We start from the raw sequence: 20714 nt of genomic DNA on the forward strand, positions 1-20714 counted from the left end.
GCAGCCCGATGAAATGTTTTCATTTTAAAGAAATTGTTGAAAAGCATACAAATTCAACAGAAAATATTAATTTCAATTATTTAGGCACGCCGAGCTTCAGCCTCGCCACATCGTTTGCACAGATTTTTCCCACCAAAGAGCGGGACGGGGCGGACGGGGGACGGGGGACGAGGAACGAGGAGAGAAGCCAGGCACTTTGTTCGCTAAATGCGAGCAATTTGTTACAGGATTTTCATCGGGTCTTGGTCTGAGGGGCCTGTGGCCTGTGGCTGTGGCTGTGGGAACCTTTCGATGCAACAGGAAAAGAGCCCCATTTATAATTATCAACTGAGCTGTAGGTGGCGCTCTGGGAGCTGCGGCGCATAGCGGAAGTTATTAGTCGAGAAAAACTGCAGTTATGTGCTGAGACTCAGACCCAGACTCGAGCTCAGACTCGGGCTCGGACACGGGCTCTATATTTTTCCAAAGAACTTGACATTGGAGGGCTACTCTGAAGGCGGCTTCTGATTCTTTGTCTGCCTCCGAGTCTTCTTCTGGTGCTTTGGTTTCACTTCGAATTAAAGACGACACTTTGTGGCACGGAAATGCTTGAAACAACTCTGCAGCGAGGGAACGCGTGAGGCGGAGAGGCGGAGAAGCAGAAGAGGCTGAAGTTGTACTGAAATTGTCAAGTAGCAAGAATTAAATGGTATTGAAGCATGCCAACGTTGATTGAAGCTGGCTTCAAGAGTGTTTTCAGGCTTAGGAATCACATGATTGATTGTGAATCGGAAAACCACACATACATACATACATACATACATGATCTAATGAGAGCAATAAAGACGGACATTAACCACGAGGGATTATACGCCATGCCATGCCTCGGTCTTCGCAACTTTTTTCTATCGATAGTATTGGCTTTGCGATATTTCACTTAATAGAAACGAATGTCTTTCTTGCAATTTGAAATATTTTTGTTGAATACAGAATAATATATACATATAAATAAGAATCGTACGATTTGCGATGCCCGGAATGGGATTCTTTTTGCAAGTATTCCAAATCGATATATATTTATAGTCTGGATGAGACATCGATATATTGGTTGCATCACTAACAAACAGCTGATTTTAGGGCGCGCAAAGTTTATTGAAAGAATTGGAATTGCTAAATTGAATTGACATCATAAAGTGCAAATATCATTAGGAAGTCATCTGTCATTCGAGAGAAACCGCATTCGGTCGCGACTAATGGATGCTTCCCCACAAGTTGGCGATGATTCAGATAAGTTTGAATGAAGAAATCTATAGAATAAGTGAACAACTAATAAAAATCGGTCCAATTCGATTGCCCCGACGGCGAATAAACGAGCAGATGGAATTCATTACGAAATGCGGTCTTGTGGTCTTCTGGGCTGAGCTCCAATCTAAAATTGGCAACACTCATTATGGAAATACCGTAGAAACAACCTTTCACACAGACCCCTACGACGTCGGAGACCCCCTGAAAATTACAATTAATTCGAATCTCTCTCGCAGACTCTGGGGCCAGAGATAATCTCACAGCAGGCTGCTAATGTGAAAGATCTGGGAAATTGAAAAAAACAAAAATAAATAACAAATTAAGCAATAAAAACCGAAAACGAAAACGACGAGAATATGCCGAACTTTAACCTCCTCCGCAAAAGAGTACGAGTACATCCGATAACCAACTAGTTTTTGATTATTCAAATTCAAATATTCATAAATACCACGGCTCCTCCTCACGTTACACTTGCGACTCGAAGATTGATCGCCAGACACCAAACACTCTGCCGCGAGAGCGGCTGAAATTTCTTGACTAATTTGATTAATTAAACTCTGGGCAACAGAAAGATTTGTCCGATAAATAAATACAATTATTGTGATGGGGTTTCTGGTAAGCCCGATCCCAGAAGTTGTCAGAAATACATACATACATATGTATGTATGTACATAAATGGTGTGCGCGGAAGCGGCGTGTCGACATCGCTCGAGTGACGGTGACGGTGACGTAGTCTAGTATCCGAAAGCTGACTCAGTCGGAGGAAGGGATAGTAATAGTCGACTCACAGTCGATGGGTGGCTCACTGAGCAAATATTTCGATGATTTAATATTTATTTTCGTAAAGATAAGAGGAAAGTGTGGATACCCATTTGTACGCACACCTCTTCAAGGGTCATTGGTCATGAAATTTCATGACGAATTCTATAACCTTCTGCCGCTCCGCCTCTGCGCTTCTCCGTCTCTCCGCCTCTCTGCCTCTTCCTCTCTTCACTAAGGTCAAAGTTTTTTCTTAGGCCCTTGACTTTACATTTTTCGCAATTTTTCACGCACTTCTTCGGTGTGCTTTCTGCCTCTCTGCATCACTTGCCGTCTTGCCGTCTTGCCATCTTGCCATCTACCTTACGCGCACTTCTTTGTTTTTGCCTTGTTCTGCTTTTTGCTACCTTTCGGCACATGCAAACATGGTTTTTTGCAGCCTTTCTTTTCATGAAACAATTCTTCTTTACTTTTGTGCTGGTGGTATTCCCTTCTCCTCTCCCCCCGCCATTCCATTCAGTTTTTGCGACGTTTACATTTGCAAAAGTTCATTAACATTTTCTGTGTGTGTGTGTGTGTGTGTGTGTGTTTGTGTGTGTGTGTGTGTGGTGAGGGGAAAAAATCCACGCAGAGGTTTTTCGGTTTAATGAAATTTAGTCTTGTTTTGTTTTTTGGTTTGTTTTGGACTTTTGTTTAATTAATTATGCAAATTGTTACATGTCCAATGGGGAACTCTTCTGGAAGTGGGCGTGTGGGTGGGTCACCCAAAAGGGGGAACCAATTTTTTGATGAATTCAATTGGAGAACGATCCATGGAGCCCCATGGATTTCACGTTTTGGAAACGTTTTGCGAAATTTATAATCATAAATAATTTATATAGAAATTGGCAAACGAAACTCCCCCAAGAATTGACCCCAAAAACAAGCCGAAAAGAAACCGAAAAGAAACCAAAGAAAGGGAGAAGAAAGGGAGAAGAATAATGCTAATGCTAATGAAATATGCCTTGGACGGAGGGGTTTTTTGTCAACTCTCCGCTTGAGGGCGTCTGGCCGGGTGGTTCTTTCTCTACTTTCGCTTTTTGGCAAAAGAAACCTTTTTCGTTATGGGCTAATAATGTAATTTGTTTTGTATTTTGGCCGAATCTGGCGGACCTTCTCTTTCGAAACGACACGAAACGAAACGAAACGAAAAGCTTTTCTGTCAACCACAAAATGTAACAGATTTTTCCTTTTGCTCGTCGCTATTGTTGCTATTGTTGCTGCTGCTGTGGTTTTTAATTGCTCTGTGTGGCCCAGAGATGAGATACGAATAGACGAGTATCCACAAGATTCGCTTTTGTTCCGGTGTTAGCGCATAATGACAACTATTTGGGAGGTTTGTTTGTGGAGTTTGGCGAAAGTTTACCCCCCCGATAATTATTTACGTTTTGTAAGAGAGATGATCTCTCTCTCTCTCTCTCTCTCTCTCTCGCTCTGTCTCTCTACCGAAAACTAATTGACGCATTATTTAAATGATAGTTTTTGCGCCAATGGAAATGGCATTTTGGAAAAGATCATAAATAGTATACGAATGTAGTACTCACGTTTCTTTTGTGGTTTTCTTCTTTTTCAATTATCCAACAGCATACTACTCCAACTCATATTATCTCTGAAGAGAAACGAATGTAACCCCCCTCTCCTCTTAGCGCTTGGTCCTTAGATCTCTGTTATTCAAAGAAACTCCTTAGTTCCAATCCAAGATTCTAGCCCATCCATCCACCATTTGTTGAATCCTTGTGTGTGTGTTTTTGTGTTGCTAACCGAATACCTTTCCCGCTCTCTGCCAATCCCTTTGCAGATCTTGCTACCCTTAACAGCCACAACAGCATCCAAACGACAACGATCATCAGTCAGAAGAAAAAGACGCCCGCAGAAGCAGGAGCAGGAGCAGGCGTAGGCGCAGGAGGCACCGGTACCGGAACTGGAACCACAACGAAGGGCGGCGCCAACAAAATGGAGCTGCTGAGCAGCGCCTCAGCCACAGCCACAGCCGCACAGAGCACAACCACAACGACAACGACAGCCACACACCAACTGCAGGCGACCACTAAGCAGCTGGTGGGGCAGGAGTACCTGAGCTACGCCTCGCCGCCCACCTACTCCCGCCTGCCGCCCGACGGCCATGAGTTCCCCCCGAACTTCAGCGAACCTCTGATCATGCATCCCTCGCACATGCACCCACACCCACACACACACCCGGCGCTGCTCAAGGCCAAGGCAGAGCTCTCCTTCGAGCATAACAACAACAACAACAACAACAGCAGCAGCAGCAACAGCAACAGCCTCGAGGAGGATGAGACCGGAGCACCGCCGCTGCCCAAAACGGGGCCACCGCCGACAGTGCCCAGGAAGGTGTACCGCCAGGATCTGGTGATAAACGTGGAGGATGCCCGCTCCAGAGACACCACAGAGACCAAGACGCCGCCCGGCCTGGGACGGGACTACCAGCGCTCTCTGAGCGCGAGCGCCCCGCGGAAGCCCAGCGACTGGCGCAAGGACGAGAAGTCGGAGAAGTCCGTGCGCGACAAGATCGCCATGTTCTCCTCCAACAACGAGCTGGACGCGATTCCGCCAGCAGCCCCGACCATGACCATGCCAGCCGCAGCTGTCTCCAGCTTCTCGCGGAAGCCGCTGAACAGGAGCAGCGAGAACCTGCTGGACACCTGCTCCTCCACTCCGGCGCCCTCGCTGAAGACGCGCGCCATGAGCGTGGAGAACCTGAACGACGTGCAGCGTCAGTACCAGCTGGCCAAGCAGCTGCCCCAGCTGCACGTGGCCGACTCCATGTACTCGTTGCACACGCCCAGTCCCAGCCTCAGTTCCAATCCCAGCTACAGTTACGCCTCCAACTACGCCTCGCTGCCGCGCAGGGCGCACGGCGGCTCCTACTCGGCGTCCGCCTCGGCGGTGGAGCGCAGGATCAGCTTCTCGGGCGAGGGCGAGGCGGCCAACCGGAAGGCGGCCATCACCAACATCCTGGAGCAGCGCCGCCGCAGCTTGTCCAAGCTGAGGGGCCTAGTCATCCCGGAGAGGCCGCAGCTGCTGGAGCCCATCCTCGACCTCCCGGAGATCAAGAGCCAGGTGAAGGCGGCCAGCGGGGAGGACAGCACCGACAGCGGCCTCGGCGAGACCCGCTCCCGCACCAACGGAGGAGGACTCGCCATAAATAGCATAAGCAGCGGCAGCAGCAACAGCACCTACCGCAGCATCTTCTCCCCGGGCGGCCAGCGGCGTCCGTTGGAGCAGCAGCTGTCCCAGCCGCCGGCCAAGCCGCCGCGCACTTCCCTGTGTGCACCTCTGACACCCCTTACCACCGGCATCCCTGCCACTGTCCATCGCGTCTGCAGGCTGATGGCACCGCCGCCGGCACTGCCCCCGCCCGACCAGGAGAGCGACACGGACTCGGTGTTCTCCAGCACAGCGCGTGTGGCGACGCCCCCCGAGAAGTTTGCCCTCACCCGAACCCTCAGCTCGGAGACGAACACCTCGATAGCCAGCTCCAACACCTCCACCCTGACCTCGGGCTCCTCGGCGGGCTCCCAGGCCAGCTGCAGCTCCCTGGGCAGCACGCCGGCTCTGGATCTAACACGGCGGGTGCTCAAGAGCCAGGTGAGCGGCAGCGGCAGCGGCGACCCAGCGGCCCTCTCCAACAGGAAGAGCATCCTGGCCTCGGCCAAGTGCCGGAACGCGAAGAACCGCGGCCAGGAGGAGGACAACGACAGCACCGATGGCGAGGTCTGCACCCTGGCCGGGCGTCGCATGAAGCCCGTCTCCAGCTACAAGCAGCAGATGCACCAGCACCAGTTGCAGCAGCAACTCCAGCAGCAGCTGGGCAAGCAGCTGGTGGTGGACAAGCTGATCAATGTGGCCGCCTACGTGGAGCAGACCTCGGACACGGACGACAGCAGCCGGCGCTCGGACACCCCGGCGAAGATCAGTGCCATGTTCATCGACGAGGAGCGCAAGGCCAGTTTCAAGGCCGATCCCAGCCAGCAGGCCAAGCCGAAACCACTCCAGATGCAGATGCAGGCCCAGGCCAAGCCCGTGTCCGCGCCCGTGTCCTTGCAGCGAGCCTATGAGTCGAAGCGGGAGGCGCCCAAGTCCCAGACCACAGCCGAACTGCGCGAGAAGTTCGAGAGGAGTGCAGCGGCAGCCGCGGTCCAGGCCCCGGCGCACCATAAGATGCACACGCCACTGCACCCAGCAGTGGCCGCAGCGAAGCCGCACCACGAGCGCTTCTCCTCGCTCGACTCGCTGGCCTCGAGCTCCTCCGGCGTGAGCTCCACCACCCAGAACGTCAGCACCACCCAGGAGACGGCGACGGAGTTCGGCAGCTTCTCCTCGCTGGGCAGCAACCAGAGCCTGATCACGGCCCAGGACGTGCAGCAGATTGTGGAGGAGGCCGATCCGCCGCTTAAGAGCCCCGAGGCCTTCATCATTGTCCTGCAAAGGGATAATCCGGAGAGCAGCATTGGCATCACCCTGGCCGGAGGCTCTGACTACGAGGCTAAGGAGATAACGGTGAGTGGTGGCGTCTTTGGCCAAGGATCAGGATCAGCAATTAATGGGCTTTCTGTCTTTCTAATTATTTACAGATACACAAGATCTTGAGCAACACGCCAGCGGCCAAGGATGGACGCCTGAAGAAGGGAGACCGCATCCTGGCCGTAAATGGGATGAGCATGCGCGGCCTGACGCATCGGGAGTCGATCAGCGTGCTCAAGGTGAGTCCATTCTACGGAGCTCCTACAATTCAGATACTTACCAAGAGTTTTCCCCCTAGACACCCCGTCCGGAGGTGGTGCTGGTCGTCACCCGCTCCGAGTCGCTGATTGTGAAGGCTCTGAACAAGAAACGCTCCTCGCTGGGCTCGCTCAGCTCCCTCAACGAGAAGCCGACGGATCTGGAGTACGAGCGAAAGCGCAACTACCACAAGGCCTCGCGATCTCTGGACTTGGACCTGGACATCGTGTCCAATGAGGCGGAATCGGGAGGCGGCGACTCGCCAGTGACCACCACGCCCAGCCCCAGCACCGGGTCCAGCAGTCCACAGCAGCCGGCCAGTCTGCATGACGATGATGCGGAGGCTACCATCGCTGGCATTCGTGCACGACGTCAGCTCTCTCGCGGAGATGCCGCCAAGCTGAGCACCAGCGAGCTGCTGGAGCGGGCAGCCGAGGCACGGAATGCCATCGCAGCAGAGATTCGAGCACAGGGTGAGGAGAAACTCCTAGATACTAGTCGAAATACTCGTAGAGGTGGATTCTAATCGAAGGTTCCTTCTTACTTTAGCTGAGGATGTGGCGGCCAGTGGAGCTGGAGCTGGAGCTCGGTGCGTGGAGATTGTCAAGGATAGCTGCGGTCTGGGCTTTTCCATCGAAGGAGGCTTCGACTCGCCACTAGGAAATCGACCGCTCATTGTCAAGAAGGTCTTCATGGGTGCGTCATTCATCGCTATCATCTGTTATATCATCTGGAGCAATACCATTAACACATTCCACTCTCTCTCTCCCCCTTCTATCATGTCTAGGTGGTGCTGCCCAGAAGACCAACCAGGTGCGCAACGGAGACGAGATCCTGAGCATCAATGGTGCCTCAACGGCGCGCATGACGCGCGTCGATGCCTGGAACTACATGAAGCAACTGCCGCTGGGGCCGGTCAAGATCAGCTTCGCCTGAGATGTAGATGCTAGACGAGTGCGGGCGAGGGAGAAGGGGAAGAATGCGCCACAATTTTTGTTAGTTCTAAGTTGATAGTAGTTGGATACGATACGATACCCTAATCCTGATGGATGGTCTAACCATTAGGGTCTTGCCAATCGACCGTTATTTTTTTTTTTGCATTTAACCGAACTTTTAACTGTATGCGTACTTCTATATACATATACATATACATACATACATTATTAATTTAAAGTGCAATTTTTTTGAGCTCCTTCAATTTCAATGCGGCTGCATCAACTACCGCCCAATATACGCTGATAATATCAATGATATGATTGTACATATATATAACTAATCGAAACTAATTTACGTATTTTTTTTTTTAACAATAAAATCGAGACACGAGGGGACTAAGAAGCAAACTTCGTAGCAGCGCTCTTTCCTTATATACAATATAACATTAATCCAATCCACAAGCAACGCAAAAAAAAAACAAAACCGAAAAAAAAATATATATATTTTATGCCATAAATTATACGGGAACGTTATAAATGTATACTATTTTTTAATAATTATTATATTATTTAAAGAGAAACAAAAAACACAAAAACCATGTTTACGTATACAAAAGTATTTGCTAAAAATAAACATACAATATATACTGAAATCATAATTGAACTTCTTCGATTCGGATACCCCTACTACCTACCACTCCACCCCATGCAACAACCCACTCCAAATACATATTGTAATCGTATTTATTTGAACTATTTCAGTGTTGTTCTTAAAAAAGATATAGCTTTTGAGGATTATCGCTTCTTTGGCTTGACTTTCTTGGACGAACGAGAAGGCTGCACGGATGTGGTTGAGGAAGTCGACATGGCTCCGTTGGCGTTGGCATCGGAACGGCCGGACAACTGGTGGTTGGAGAATGAGGCGTCCTCTGGAGTATCAAAAATCTCGCCGAGCAGGGCGTAAACACGACTCTTGAAGTAGAGCTTTTTACGGAAGTTCATCTGTTCCATTTCGGACCGCAGACCCTGTAGAAAGGCATCGTCGGGGTTGATGGAGGCCCACGGCACGGGCACCACCCCGTTCTCGTACTTGCAGTCGTTGCCAGTGCTCGCGTCATCTCCGGTGTCCTCGTCGTCGGGCTCCAACTTCGTTTGCGCATGCTCTGTGTCGAAAATGAACTCGATGCTGTCGCTACGGCCGTGCACCTTATTATTGGCGCGTGAGCGTCGGCCCTGCGGAAGTCGGGGAACTCCCGGTGTGATGTGCGACTTAAGGAAGGAGACCTCCTCGTCCAAGTAATATTTTCTGGTTTGATTAAATCCATCTTTTATGGATCGGGCGTAGCTGGTACGAATATTACGCCAACGCTCCTTGCAGCTATTGACTTTTCAGACAGAAAATTTATATAAATTAAACAAATCTGGTCGATGGAAACTTACTCGAATCGTTCATTCTATTCGATATATCCCTCCAGGCTGCATTTATGTGCGACTTCTTGCTGTACGCCGCATTAGAACGATCAAAGAGGCATGGATGTTGGCAGACCAAACGGCATATTTTCACATTCTTCTCCTTTACCTCCGGAGTTGGAGTTTTGCTTTGGATGGCCTTTAGGATATCGAGTCCATCTGCAACAGTTTAAATATTAATAATTAAATACGATATATCGAACATTGGTCATCTCACGTACCATTTAGCGTCGGGAACCGAAAACTGGCTCGAGTGTTCATTGTGTGCGTTGTTTTCTGTGCGGAATGTGCAGACAGTGCATTAAAAAATCCAAAATAATAAGAGCAATGGAACGACGAAGTCGTTTTCGACACTCTTGTCGCCTGCGCACACCAGCTGTTTGGCGCGCTGGCTCTGCGGGAGGCCGCAGCAAATGTAATTGGTGGTTTTAACTGCTGTCGCTTGACGCCAACTTGCTCTCTCGTTTGCTGTTGCTTTAGTGTAGCCGAACGAGCAAATTTTTGACTTACAAGACAAAACTTACCTTACAGTTCCAGCCCCACTAGATTTCCACTTGAAAATGCTCGGAAAGGCAAAACGTGAACGAGCCGGCAACAAAAACACACAGAAATGCCACAACAAACCGAAACGAAAACATGGACGGTGTCCGCTCTCAGGAAATGCCAAAGGGGCACAGAATATTCCAAGCGATTCAACCCTCTCGGAGTACGTCTGGCACGACGATACCTATGAAACACACACACACAGTGAAACGGCGAGAACAGCTGCGCCGAAAGAGAGACAAGCCACACACAGCACTGCCAGGCACAAAAACGAATGTGAATATATTTTGGCTGCGATATGCAGTTTGATCACTTTTCAATCAGACAAGTTGATGAATTGTCAACAATGCAAATAAAAAGACAATTATGTTGCACATAAATACAATTTATTAGTTTCAGCCATTCGATTTAAATAGCCGTCAACGCAGCTCTGCGTCTTGTTAATTAATATGTGCTCACATTCTTCTGTAACCCTGGTAGGGCGAGTGTTCAGCCCTCGTGGCCATTCTCTGCTCTCTCTCTCACAACGAAGCCTATAGTTGTGTATGTGTGAGTACACTCTTGTTTTCAGTCCGTTTTACAAATAGCTGCTGCGCGTTTTGTTGTGTTTGGCCCAGTATTTCTCGTTCGTTTTCCGCATTAAATAAGGCTAGAAAAGTTTCGTGCGATGTCTAGTGTCGAATCGAATGTGAAGCTATTGCGGGCGGTGGAGAAGCAGCCGGCTCTTTATGATCGGAATCATGGAAGTTATAGGAAAAGGCTTGCCAGCGAGAATTGTTGGGACACGGTGGCTTCGGAGACAGGAGAGTCGGGTGAGTGTTGCATAGCGCTCGCGTGCGCATGCCTATCGTTAATCGCCTATCGAGCGACAGTGCTGCGAAGAGGCGACCGGCAACTTGCTTGCCGCTTGCTCGTTTTTTGTTTGAATTGTTGGCGATGGTAAACATCTGCGGCCGCCATCGATTAATCGCAGCTGCTCGAGCATTTGAATGTAACTGATTGTTGTTTCTTGTGGAATGATTAACTAAAAAGTAAACAATGGCATACACATGTTCCAAGTAGTCTCTAAAATCTAGTAAATTATGTAAATATAAGTGGGAAATTATTTTAATATGCGATATCATCAACATTTGTTGCCCGATTTTACAGTTGATTTTTTGTTATATTGTAGAATGAACTATGGAAGTACAAATTGTATTACTTTATTTAAATATATTTTTTAAATAGTCTGGGAACATAAAATCAGCTTAAGTGTATATTGTTGCCCAGCTTAAAAGGCTTAATCATTTCCCTAAACAGCTTTCTGAGCAAAATTATTTTGCTATGCTATGCTAGCCTGTTTAACTGGTAGTATCGATATCTTATATCGACTGGTAATCTGTCTATCGAAGGGCCCCCATCTCCAACGCCCATCAAGTTTTCTTTCTTTTACGACTGAGCCAAATGAGTTGTGGATTGTAAAAATTAAGTTCAAAAAGTGTTGTGGTTGGAGTGTAAGAGTATAAACTTGTCACGTATGTTTTTTTTAATTATTGGAAGGGATCCTGCCCCTCAAAGTGAACTTTCACATACAGGCATACATATAAACATATGTATATGTGTATTTGTGCTAAAAGTGCAGAGTATAGGATTTCTTAGAACATTAGTGTGTGTGTGCTTGTGCGTCACGGACAAGGCACAGTACCGCCCGTTCTTACTGTTCCTCTCCTCTGCGGCAGAGTTGATCATTCTGCACGGGTGTGTGGCTGATACACAGCACTATTCTTTTCATATAATCAATATTGCCGATCAATATTTATCTAACACCCAAACATTTGCGAACTTTTACTCAAATTTGGAACATGCGAAAATGCTACCAGTTAAACCAAGATGTCCCTTCAATATTCTTCCAACTAGAATCCATTTTTTTTTTCATTGAAAATGTTTCCCAATATGAAATTAAAGAAACTAAAGCCATTATCCGAAAGAACCTTTGGAATTTCTGTCTAACGATCGGCTTATCGGCAGCAGACAATACAAATTAAAAACGCTGGGAAAACTAAATGATTAAAATAAAATTAAACAATTATATTCAAATATCTCATTAGGGATAGGGGAGCCGGGTGAGTGTTGCATAGCGCTCGCATGCAGTGCCGCCAGTGCTGAAAAGCGGCACTTTGTATATTTGGTGATTTCAAGCACTTGCGCCCATGCATTTGAATGTAACAGATGTTCCTTGTTTACTAACAGTTATTGGCTTTCAAAGTAGTGTCTAACATTTGACTGTTTATTATTTAATGTTCTAGGATGAATTATAGAACTTTCTGAGCACAATTGTTTTGTGTATGCTGTTTCACGGGTAGTATCGATATATTACGACTCGGACCCGTTCAAGTTATTCTCAACACGAATTATTTTCTGCGTAATGTTACTTTTATTAGTTGATGCATTTGTATAAACTTGTCACGTATGTTATTTTTAATTATTGGAAGGGATCCTGCCCCTCAAAGTGAACTTTCACTTGCAGGCATACATATAAACATATGTATATGTGCATTTGTGCTAAAAGTGCAGAGTACAGGATTTCTTAGAACATTAGTGTGTGTGTGCTTGTGCTTAACGGACTGGGCACAGTACCGCCCGTTCTTACTGATCCTCTCATCTGCGGCAGAGTTGTTCATTCTGCACGGGTGTGTAATTAAGCAGGGGGATCCGGTTAGCCAATAATTAGGACCAATAAAAGTGAAAGCCAAGGGAAACAATGTAAAGAGTTGCCTAAACTGTCGTTAGAGATTTTAAGAGACATTATAAGGCTGCTATCAGAAGAGGAATAATCATTTAGCAAGTGCATCCAAACTTTATTTGAATGCGAAATACTATCATACATAATTATGGTTGTGCAATTGGCAGTCTTAGATCTTACAACAAAAAAATACAACGTCTTACCTAGTTAGTTTAATAATAATTTAATCACGATTTTAAATGTGGTTTAAGTTTTAAAGATGCCGAAAAGATCGAATGTTTTTAGAATGGAGCATCTGTCCACCCCATAACATTAGGTGCACTAGCATGTTTAATTTGTACATATTGTGTGTTTTTTCGAGTCCAGTATTTATTCAAATAAATATACCTTCGCACCGAATTGGTTTTTCTCTAAAGCCATTAAAGCGATTATATTTGTTTTCCCAAGAGAAAAATGTGTTCCTTATTAAATAACATGTACATCTCATTTTTCTGCTTATGTTCATTCGGATATATTATTATCATGGATATATTAGTTTTTTTTATGGATGTGGTTGTCTGTAACACCCAGAAGGAAGTGTTTCCGACCCCATAAAGTATACATATACACTACCGGCCAAAATGAAAAGCCATAACGTTTTTTTCCCGTAAACCAAGCCTTGACCAGCTTTGACGTGTGCTTTGGGTAATTTTCCTGTGAAAAGACCCATCTCAAGGGCATGTTTTCCTCAGCATAAGGTCGCATAATGTATGTCAATATGTTTTTATACCCGAATTGGGTCACAAGATCAGTTATGCGATGTACCGGCTCAACGCCATGCCAAGGAAAACATCGGCCTCCGATCTTAGCCATTTTCTTTGTGTACCGAAAGTCGAATTCTTTCCCTTAAAAAGATTTATTTTTGTTTCCTCTCTCAATAATATATTATTCCACTTTTAAGACCCATCTGACCCAGACCATGCCAAATGATTTTCAACGACCTTGTGCCTCATCTTTAAATTTTCTTCAGCAGCACGGGTTATCTAAAGAATTTGTTTTCCTCTCATGTACTTAAATATGAAAAAACTCAATAAAAACCAACAAGCCTTTGACCAAATCCTTTAAAATTTATAAATAACACCAGTGTACTTATTATTTTTGTCAGACCAAAAATGCCCATTCTGCAAAAATTGAAGCATAGAATTCTATAAATATGGTTCCCCACTTTAATTATACCCTATACTCAAAATGAGTATTGGGGTATATTAGATTTGTGGTGAAAATGGATCTGTGTAACGTCCAGAAGGAATCGTTTCCGACCCCATAAAGTATATATATTCTTAATCAGCATCAATAGCAGAATCGATTGAGCCCTGTCTGTCTGTCCGTCTGTCCGTCCGTCCGTCCTTCCGTCCGTCCGTCCGTCCGTCCGTCCGTCTGTCCGTCTGTCCGTCCCTATCAGCGCCTAGTGCTCGAAGACTATAAGAGCTAGAGCAACGACATTTTATATCCGGACTTCTGTGATATGTCACTGCTACAAAAATATTTCAAAACTTCGCCCCGCCCACTTCTGCTCCCACAAAGGACGAAAATCTGTGGCATCTACATTTTTAAAGATACGATAAAACCAAAAACGCAGAATCGTAGAGGATTACTATATGTTCTAGATCGTAAAATCTCAATCAGATCGTATAATTATTATAGCCAGAATCAAGAAAACAATTTCATTCTTTCTCGCTCTGTCTCTCTCTAACACACAGGTTTCATGGTTGGTTTTGCCAATTGCAAAATATGAGTTCAAGGATCTCAGAACCTATAAGAGCCAGAGCAACCAAATTTGGTATCCACACTCCTCTGATATCGGACCTTGACCGTTTCGTGTCCAAATTTCGCCACACCCCCTTCCGCCCCCCCAAAAGACGAAAATCTGGGGCATCCACAAATCTCAGAGACTATTAAGGCTAGAGTAACCAAATTTGGTATCCGCACTTCTGTTAGATCTCACTATAAAACGTATATCCCAGAATTTCGCCCCACCCCCTTCCGCCCCCACAAAGGACGAAAATCTGTTTCATCCACAATATTGCAGATTCGAGAAAACTAAGAACGCAGAATCATAAATAACGACCATATCTATCAGATTGCTGAATCTGGATCAGATCGGATCATTTTTGTAGCCAAAAGCAACAAATCAATTTGCAATGGTTACGCAGCGCCCGACGTCACGCTCAGACTGATTTTCTGTCTCTCTCGCACGCACTCTTTGTCGTGTCGCTTACGTTTATCCATACATTTACAAAAATTCGAGCTATTCCATAACAAACTAGCACGACACCGATGTACTTATTTTTTTGGACAGTTGTGTATGTATATTCTTGATCAGCATAAATAGCTGAGTCGATGCCTGTCTGTCCGTCCGTCTGTTCGTCTTGTTTGACGCCTAGCTATCAGAGTTTATGAGAGCTAGAGGAACCAAATTTGGTGTACAATCTCCAAAAGAGAGAGAGAAACTAATTCCGACGCTATGCAAGGGCCGCGACTCACAGAGTACCAGCTTTTTTGTAACATATCAACTTTTATTGAAATCGACAAATCGGAAATCTTCAGGACGGACGGCCAGGTAGACGGACTTGTGTACTATATATGTGTCTGCTTGTATGCCGAGTTTGTCGTTGGAGTTGTCTCACAGAAAAGCATATTTGTATCCGATATATTTACTCGCATATAAGGTCACCCTATTCAGCAAATGTGGACTAAAATCTGATATCTATTGTAGCCTGATGTAGCCATGACCGTCTGTCTGTTGATTTGTATTAGCCCTTTCATCTTGCAGTCTGTGGAATCGAGAGTAACCATATTTGGCGTGCCTTAATCTGTAGCCTGCTGTCGATGTAACGAAAATCTCAAAAAGGTTGCAGTAGCCTTGCAACTTGACCATAGCGTTCTCTCTGGTTGAGTTATTAAAATTGTTGAGATCAGGCTACCTATTTTAAGGCTATTAGCGATTGCTATGCGCTAACTTTATTTGGTTTTTTGAGGTTAGAGATTTAAGAACGTAGACAAAAAGGTTTATTTATGGTTTACTATAGGGGATCCCGGATTGCGATTATTGGGAGGGTGTTTGGCGAGGATCTGCACAGGGATTGCCATCCTTTACTACCCCAATCAGGGGAATGCTTAGCCATCTGTTTCTGGGTGCTTACCTGCCACATGCCACAGCACTATCTTTATGGCAACCGTCTCGTTCCTTATACCGCTTTAAAAATTTACGAATATAATATAACAGTGAGAACTTAACTGTCTTTGTCTATCTCTTTCTCTTTCTCACCCTAACATGCTGCAGTGGAGAAGTGTAGGCGACGGTGGCGTGTTTTGCGTAACGAGTACGCTCGTTGGATGAACGTCGACGCCCAGCGGCGTCGCGCAGGAACTAAGCGCTTACCCTTCCAATACGCGAAGAATCTGAGTTTCCTCAGGCAACACCTGAACGTCCAAGAGGATATCATTGACGAGGACGAAGATAACGAGAGTGAGCGCGATATTAGTATCACCGGCGAGAGCACGGCTGTTAAGAACACACAGCCCTTAAAAGAGGACGACAAGCCGCAGGATATCGCAGTTAACGAAAAGGAGCCGCCCAAGAAGCAAGGCTCGGCAACGGATGAAGCTGAGAACAAGCCATCGGACTCTCCCAAAATAAAAGAGGAGAAATCCGAAGAGAAGGAGAAAGGAAAAAAGAGCAAGGAGCCAACCGGCTACGTCTGGGACGAGGAGGTAGACGAGCCCAATTCAGACAACGAGGAAGCTGCACCCACAAGCCCAATCTCCACTGCTGACGAGATCGGAAAGCCGACTTTCTTCATCAAGCAGACCGGCGAGGACAACCGTTTGATCATTCGCAAGAAAAACTTGTACGCCTCTGACTCCAAGGATCCCCTTGAGGAAACAATGGACGACAGCGCCGAAGAATCGTGCGGCACTGGAAGCGACAGCCTAAGCGGCCGTCGCCCACGTCGCACCGTCCGCGCCACGGGAGTTGGCGGAGTCAAGCAGCTCCCAGTGAAGAAGGCCGCCACCGAACAGCGTCTGACCAGACAGCGCCGTAAATCAATCACGTTGGCTGCCGCTCGTAGTTCCATAACATCCCCGGTAAAGATGACTCCGGTGCCCAAGTATTTGGCCAACAGGAAACAGGCTCGGACGTCGACTATAGTAGAAGCTACCAATGAAGATGCTGAATCAAACCGACCAGTGGATGCAGGGCTCGCTAATGCCTTCGCCCTCACACGCGACGATATCTTTCCACGTCCAAAAGCTCCCGCTCCGACTGCGGTTTCGTCACAGTCCCAGACAGGCATTATCATCACGCGTCGCAGTAGCATCATGGCCAGCCCAGCTGCGACTATAAAGATGCGGCCAGCGCCCACACCCGACAAGACGAATACCCCAGTCTTAAGCCCATCGCCAAGCAATCAAGGCTCAGTCAAAGCCCCACCCGCACCGCCAATCTCGATCCCAGTTTCAGTCTCACTCCCATTCCCCAAGGCCACTCCTGCCTCTACATCCAACGGAATCAGCAACAATGCTCTACTCCTCACCAGCTCGCTGCCAAGCTCTGTGACGGTGACCACCCTAGTTGCGCCCACCACGAGCGCCGTCTCAAGCAGCGGCCAGGTGACTGCCAGTGCATTGCCGATCATGGCCGCAACTGGAGTCGGAACCACCCTGATTCCTTCTTTTATGACACTGAAGTCCAGAATAGAGCGAGGAATGCAGACAGAGAGCCCAGACATTTTCTCTGATGAGCACTTTTTAGAGATGGTCCGCCCGCAGATGGCGGAAATGAATCCCCGCCAGAATTTACTCTTCAAGAAAAAGGTGTTCCAGTCCTTAATGGAGACCTTTGATGACGGAACTGACTTCCCAAACTCAGGGGAACAGCAGCATTTCAACATCAACACACCGTCTGGCTTTGAGCACGTCTCGAATCGTGAGATGCAACTTTTGAGGGAGCTAGTGAGTATGGTTTGTGCCGCCAAGCAGTCGGGCACAATTTCGCAGCCCGGTCCTTTGCCCGTCGTCGCGGACACGTTGCGCCCGGTAGTTCGAGCCACAACTGCAGCACCTGCCCCAACCGGGCAACCGCGCCACCTCATTCAGCGCGTCTTCAAGCAGTGCAACGGAGTAAACCTGGTCACGTCTCCGGAGGAGAAGAAGATTTACCGTATTGTGCAGGCAAACGGCAAGCCGAGCGGCGTGGCCGCGGGCGTCGGCATTGGTGTTAGTGTCCCCACGGAGCAGCTGCGCAAGAACAGCGCCGACAGCAACTGCTCCGGAACCAGCGTCAGTCGTGCTACCCGGGCTCCTCCGGCCAGCCCCAGGCGAGGCACAGCCGTAGCCGCTACACGGCCACAGAACGCCTCCGCGATGAACACCCTTTTCGGGCCGAACCCGCAACAGGTGTTGCCCCCTAAGTCCGGACCTCTCATCAAGGTGCGCGAAATGCCCCGTAGATTCTCCGTGTGTGGCAGCGGCGGACCCATAATGACCTTGGGCACGCCACCCGGCAACACGAACATGATTTCGCACAATCCACAGCAGAACCTCAATCCCATGGAAGCACAAATGCTCAAGCGTCGCCTAATGGGGGCCCCCGCCCCGGGCATGGTACCGCCCAATCAGCGGCCCCGTTACTCCGGGACCGTCGCACTTGGCACTTGGCAAGCCAACAGTATAATGGTGAAAAAGTCGGCAGGCAGCGTAACCGCCAGCCAGAAGCAGCCCTCGCCGACCGGCGGGTCCTCGGCCCCGCAGCGCCTCCCGCAAATCACCAGCGCCAAGGGAAACGCCTTCAACGACTTCGTGCAGCCCAAGCCGGCCTCCAGCTCCGGCTCCGGCTCCTCCCTATCAGGAGTGCCTAGCTCTCCCCTGAAGCGGAGCCTAGTGGTGGCCAACACCAAGAAAACCGTCCCCGGTATGAGGATTGCCCTGGCTGATGAGCTAGCCGATCCGCAAGAGCAAGAGAAGCGTCGTACTCAGCGCGCAAAGGAGTACACGGTGACCGCTGCCACCATCGCAGCTGATGACTTCTCGGTCCTGGGCGGCGGCATAGGACTTAAACGGGAGCCTCGGGACTCACTGGAGGAAGATGGCGACGACATTTTGGGCATGTAAGGGAATCAGACGATTCGAATAAGCCTTGACGCATCTTTGAGATCAAAAAATTAATGAGACATATAATCCCAAATTATTAAGAAAACAAAAACACCATTGAAAATATAGCATACTTTTTTTTTTTTTTCAACTACAAAATAAGATCGGGTATAAAAACTGTTCATTTTCTCTTCGTAAAAATTGATTTCAATACTTCACATTCGGATAACCATTATAAATTATATAGACGACGGCCTATTTTGACACTCGAATATGTACAACACATAAGTACGAGTAACCAGTATATTCCTATTTCACTAACAATTTGTGGTTATATCCAAATTTCATTTCAATTCTATCCTTATTTCTTTACATTAATAACAATAAACATTGTAAACATTACACCAAACAGAAGTCTTTTTATGAGTGTAAAAGCCGTGGAATTTAGGGGTGGACTTGTGAACGTAAGCGATGGTGTCCTCTAGGAAGAGACAATAGCTGTCTCAGGTAGGAGAGTCTATAAAATTAAGATTGAAAGTCCGCGACCTTAGTAGAAAGGGAAATTTTTAAGAGGCTTGGCTCATGAGATTGGACGTATTCTTTCGCAGGAGAATGCTCAATAGAGCATGCTTTGGTATTTTTCTCCAGGCAGCACGCAGCCACACTAATTATCTATTGAACCAGCTTATCTTAAAGGGGCGTATCTTGACCGCGTGTCAGTTGTGGCACTAACCAATACAGTACAGAGTTCTGTGTACTTGTATTGTTCATACAAAGAACATACCGCAAACTTACTTTCTCGATTAGATTCTAGGGTCTTCGGGTCAACATGAGCCAGCCAGCCCAGCAACGCTTTGCATGTGTTTGCGTGTTCTCACAAAAATATGTGATTGTATGCTTTTTTTCGTTTTCAGAGTTTGGTTTCTGTTTTAAAATTGTGTTTTCTCATTATTGCTGTTTCTCTTGAGGGTCCAGCGTATTTTTATGATGTATGATGTAAACGCACATTCTGCATGTATAGGTTTTACGGTGGCTGGCATTTGTCGACTATTTAATTCTTGGTTTCTTTGCTCACATGGGCCTTACTTTAGCATTTTTGGAGTTAGCCATTTTTAAAGACTCTTGCCCCACAATTTCAGAAGAACCGTTATTTGCATATGCTTAAGATGCTAATTTTGTTAAATATAGAATATACAATAATAATGAGCGGATATACATACATAGTAAATATACGTAATATATATCATACAGTTCACTTTGGAATAATTTAAAGTTAGGGTATTCAAGCTGCGAAATGTGCATAAGTAAAGAAAATCGTGACATGCTCGATGTCCTTGATTCTGATGACAATCGGTTGGCAAGACTCTCCCGATCACGAAAAGACACGCCGCGCCCCGATTGGCTGCCTTATAGCAGAGATATGGCGTACAGAAGAAACCATTATTTGAATGATACGCAAATCTAAATCTTCGGAAGGCTATATCTCAGACAAATAGGGCCAGATCGGCGAAGGACCTACATTCGCAGGACCGTGGGGATCCAGCCTGTCGAACGGGCCTTACTTTAGCATTTTTGGAGTTAGCCATTTTTAAAGACTCTTGCCCCACAATTTCAGAAGAACCGTTATTTGCATATGCTTAAGATGCTAATTTTGTTAAATATAGAATATACAATAATAATGAGCGGATATACATACATAGTAAATATACGTAATATATATCATACAGTTCACTTTGGAATAATTTAAAGTTAGGGTATTCAAGCTGCGAAATGTGCATAAGTAAAGAAAATCGTGACATGCTCGATGTCCTTGATTCTGATGACAATCGGTTGGCAAGACTCTCCCGATCACGAAAAGACACGCCGCGCCCCGATTGGCTGCCTTATAGCAGAGATATGGCGTACAGAAGAAACCATTATTTGAATGATACGCAAATCTAAATCTTCGGAAGGCTATATCTCAGACAAATAGGGCCAGATCGGCGAAGGACCTACATTCGCAGGACCGTGGGGATCCAGCCTGTCGAACGGCATCAAAATCTCGACCATGAAAATGAGGCCGATTTTTGGCAAATTTAATGATGTAA

General features: G+C 46.9%; 3 protein-coding genes across 8 annotated transcripts in view; 2 read left to right on the plus strand and 1 right to left on the minus strand.

Annotated features, from left to right (window-relative positions):
• Nucleotides 1–8256, plus strand: part of LOC108151608 (PDZ domain-containing protein 2) — a 115012-nt gene extending 106756 nt beyond the window's left edge. For all 5 annotated transcript variants that reach the window (XM_017280294.2, XM_017280296.2, XM_017280297.2 and 2 more), the window contains 5 exons: nt 3881–6603; nt 6678–6806; nt 6866–7298; nt 7375–7521; nt 7613–8256. In XM_017280294.2, coding sequence (XP_017135783.1) covers nt 3881–6603; nt 6678–6806; nt 6866–7298; nt 7375–7521; nt 7613–7761 — 3581 coding nt within the window. In that variant the 3' untranslated portion in view covers nt 7762–8256. The remainder of the gene's footprint in view (nt 1–3880; nt 6604–6677; nt 6807–6865; nt 7299–7374; nt 7522–7612) is intronic.
• Nucleotides 8257–8486: 230 nt separating this feature from the next.
• Nucleotides 8487–9846, minus strand: LOC108151610. Its single transcript, XM_017280302.2, has 4 exons — nt 9755–9846; nt 9452–9506; nt 9201–9389; nt 8487–9145 (listed from the first exon to the last, which is right to left on the minus strand). The coding sequence occupies exons 2-4, from the start codon at nt 9489–9491 to the stop codon at nt 8556–8558; spliced, it is 819 nt and encodes a 272-aa protein (XP_017135791.1). The 5' UTR covers nt 9492–9506; nt 9755–9846; the 3' UTR covers nt 8487–8555.
• A 574-nt stretch (nt 9847–10420) lies between these two features.
• Nucleotides 10421–19036, plus strand: LOC108151609. Of its 2 annotated transcripts, none has more exons than XM_017280300.2 (2): nt 10421–10585; nt 15818–19036. In XM_017280300.2, exons 1-2 carry the CDS (start codon nt 10441–10443, stop codon nt 18646–18648), a joined length of 2976 nt encoding a protein of 991 aa, XP_017135789.1. In that variant the 5' UTR covers nt 10421–10440; the 3' UTR covers nt 18649–19036. The 2 variants fall into 2 exon arrangements, with proteins under 2 accessions (XP_017135789.1, XP_017135790.1); XM_017280301.2 differs by lacking the exon at nt 10421–10585 and adding an exon at nt 11197–11287.
• Nucleotides 19037–20714: the final 1678 nt, after the last annotated feature.

Source organism: Drosophila miranda, chromosome XR (assembly GCF_003369915.1).
Source record: "Drosophila miranda strain MSH22 chromosome XR, D.miranda_PacBio2.1, whole genome shotgun sequence".
In the NCBI taxonomy this organism is placed as follows: Eukaryota; Metazoa; Arthropoda; class Insecta; order Diptera; family Drosophilidae; genus Drosophila; species Drosophila miranda.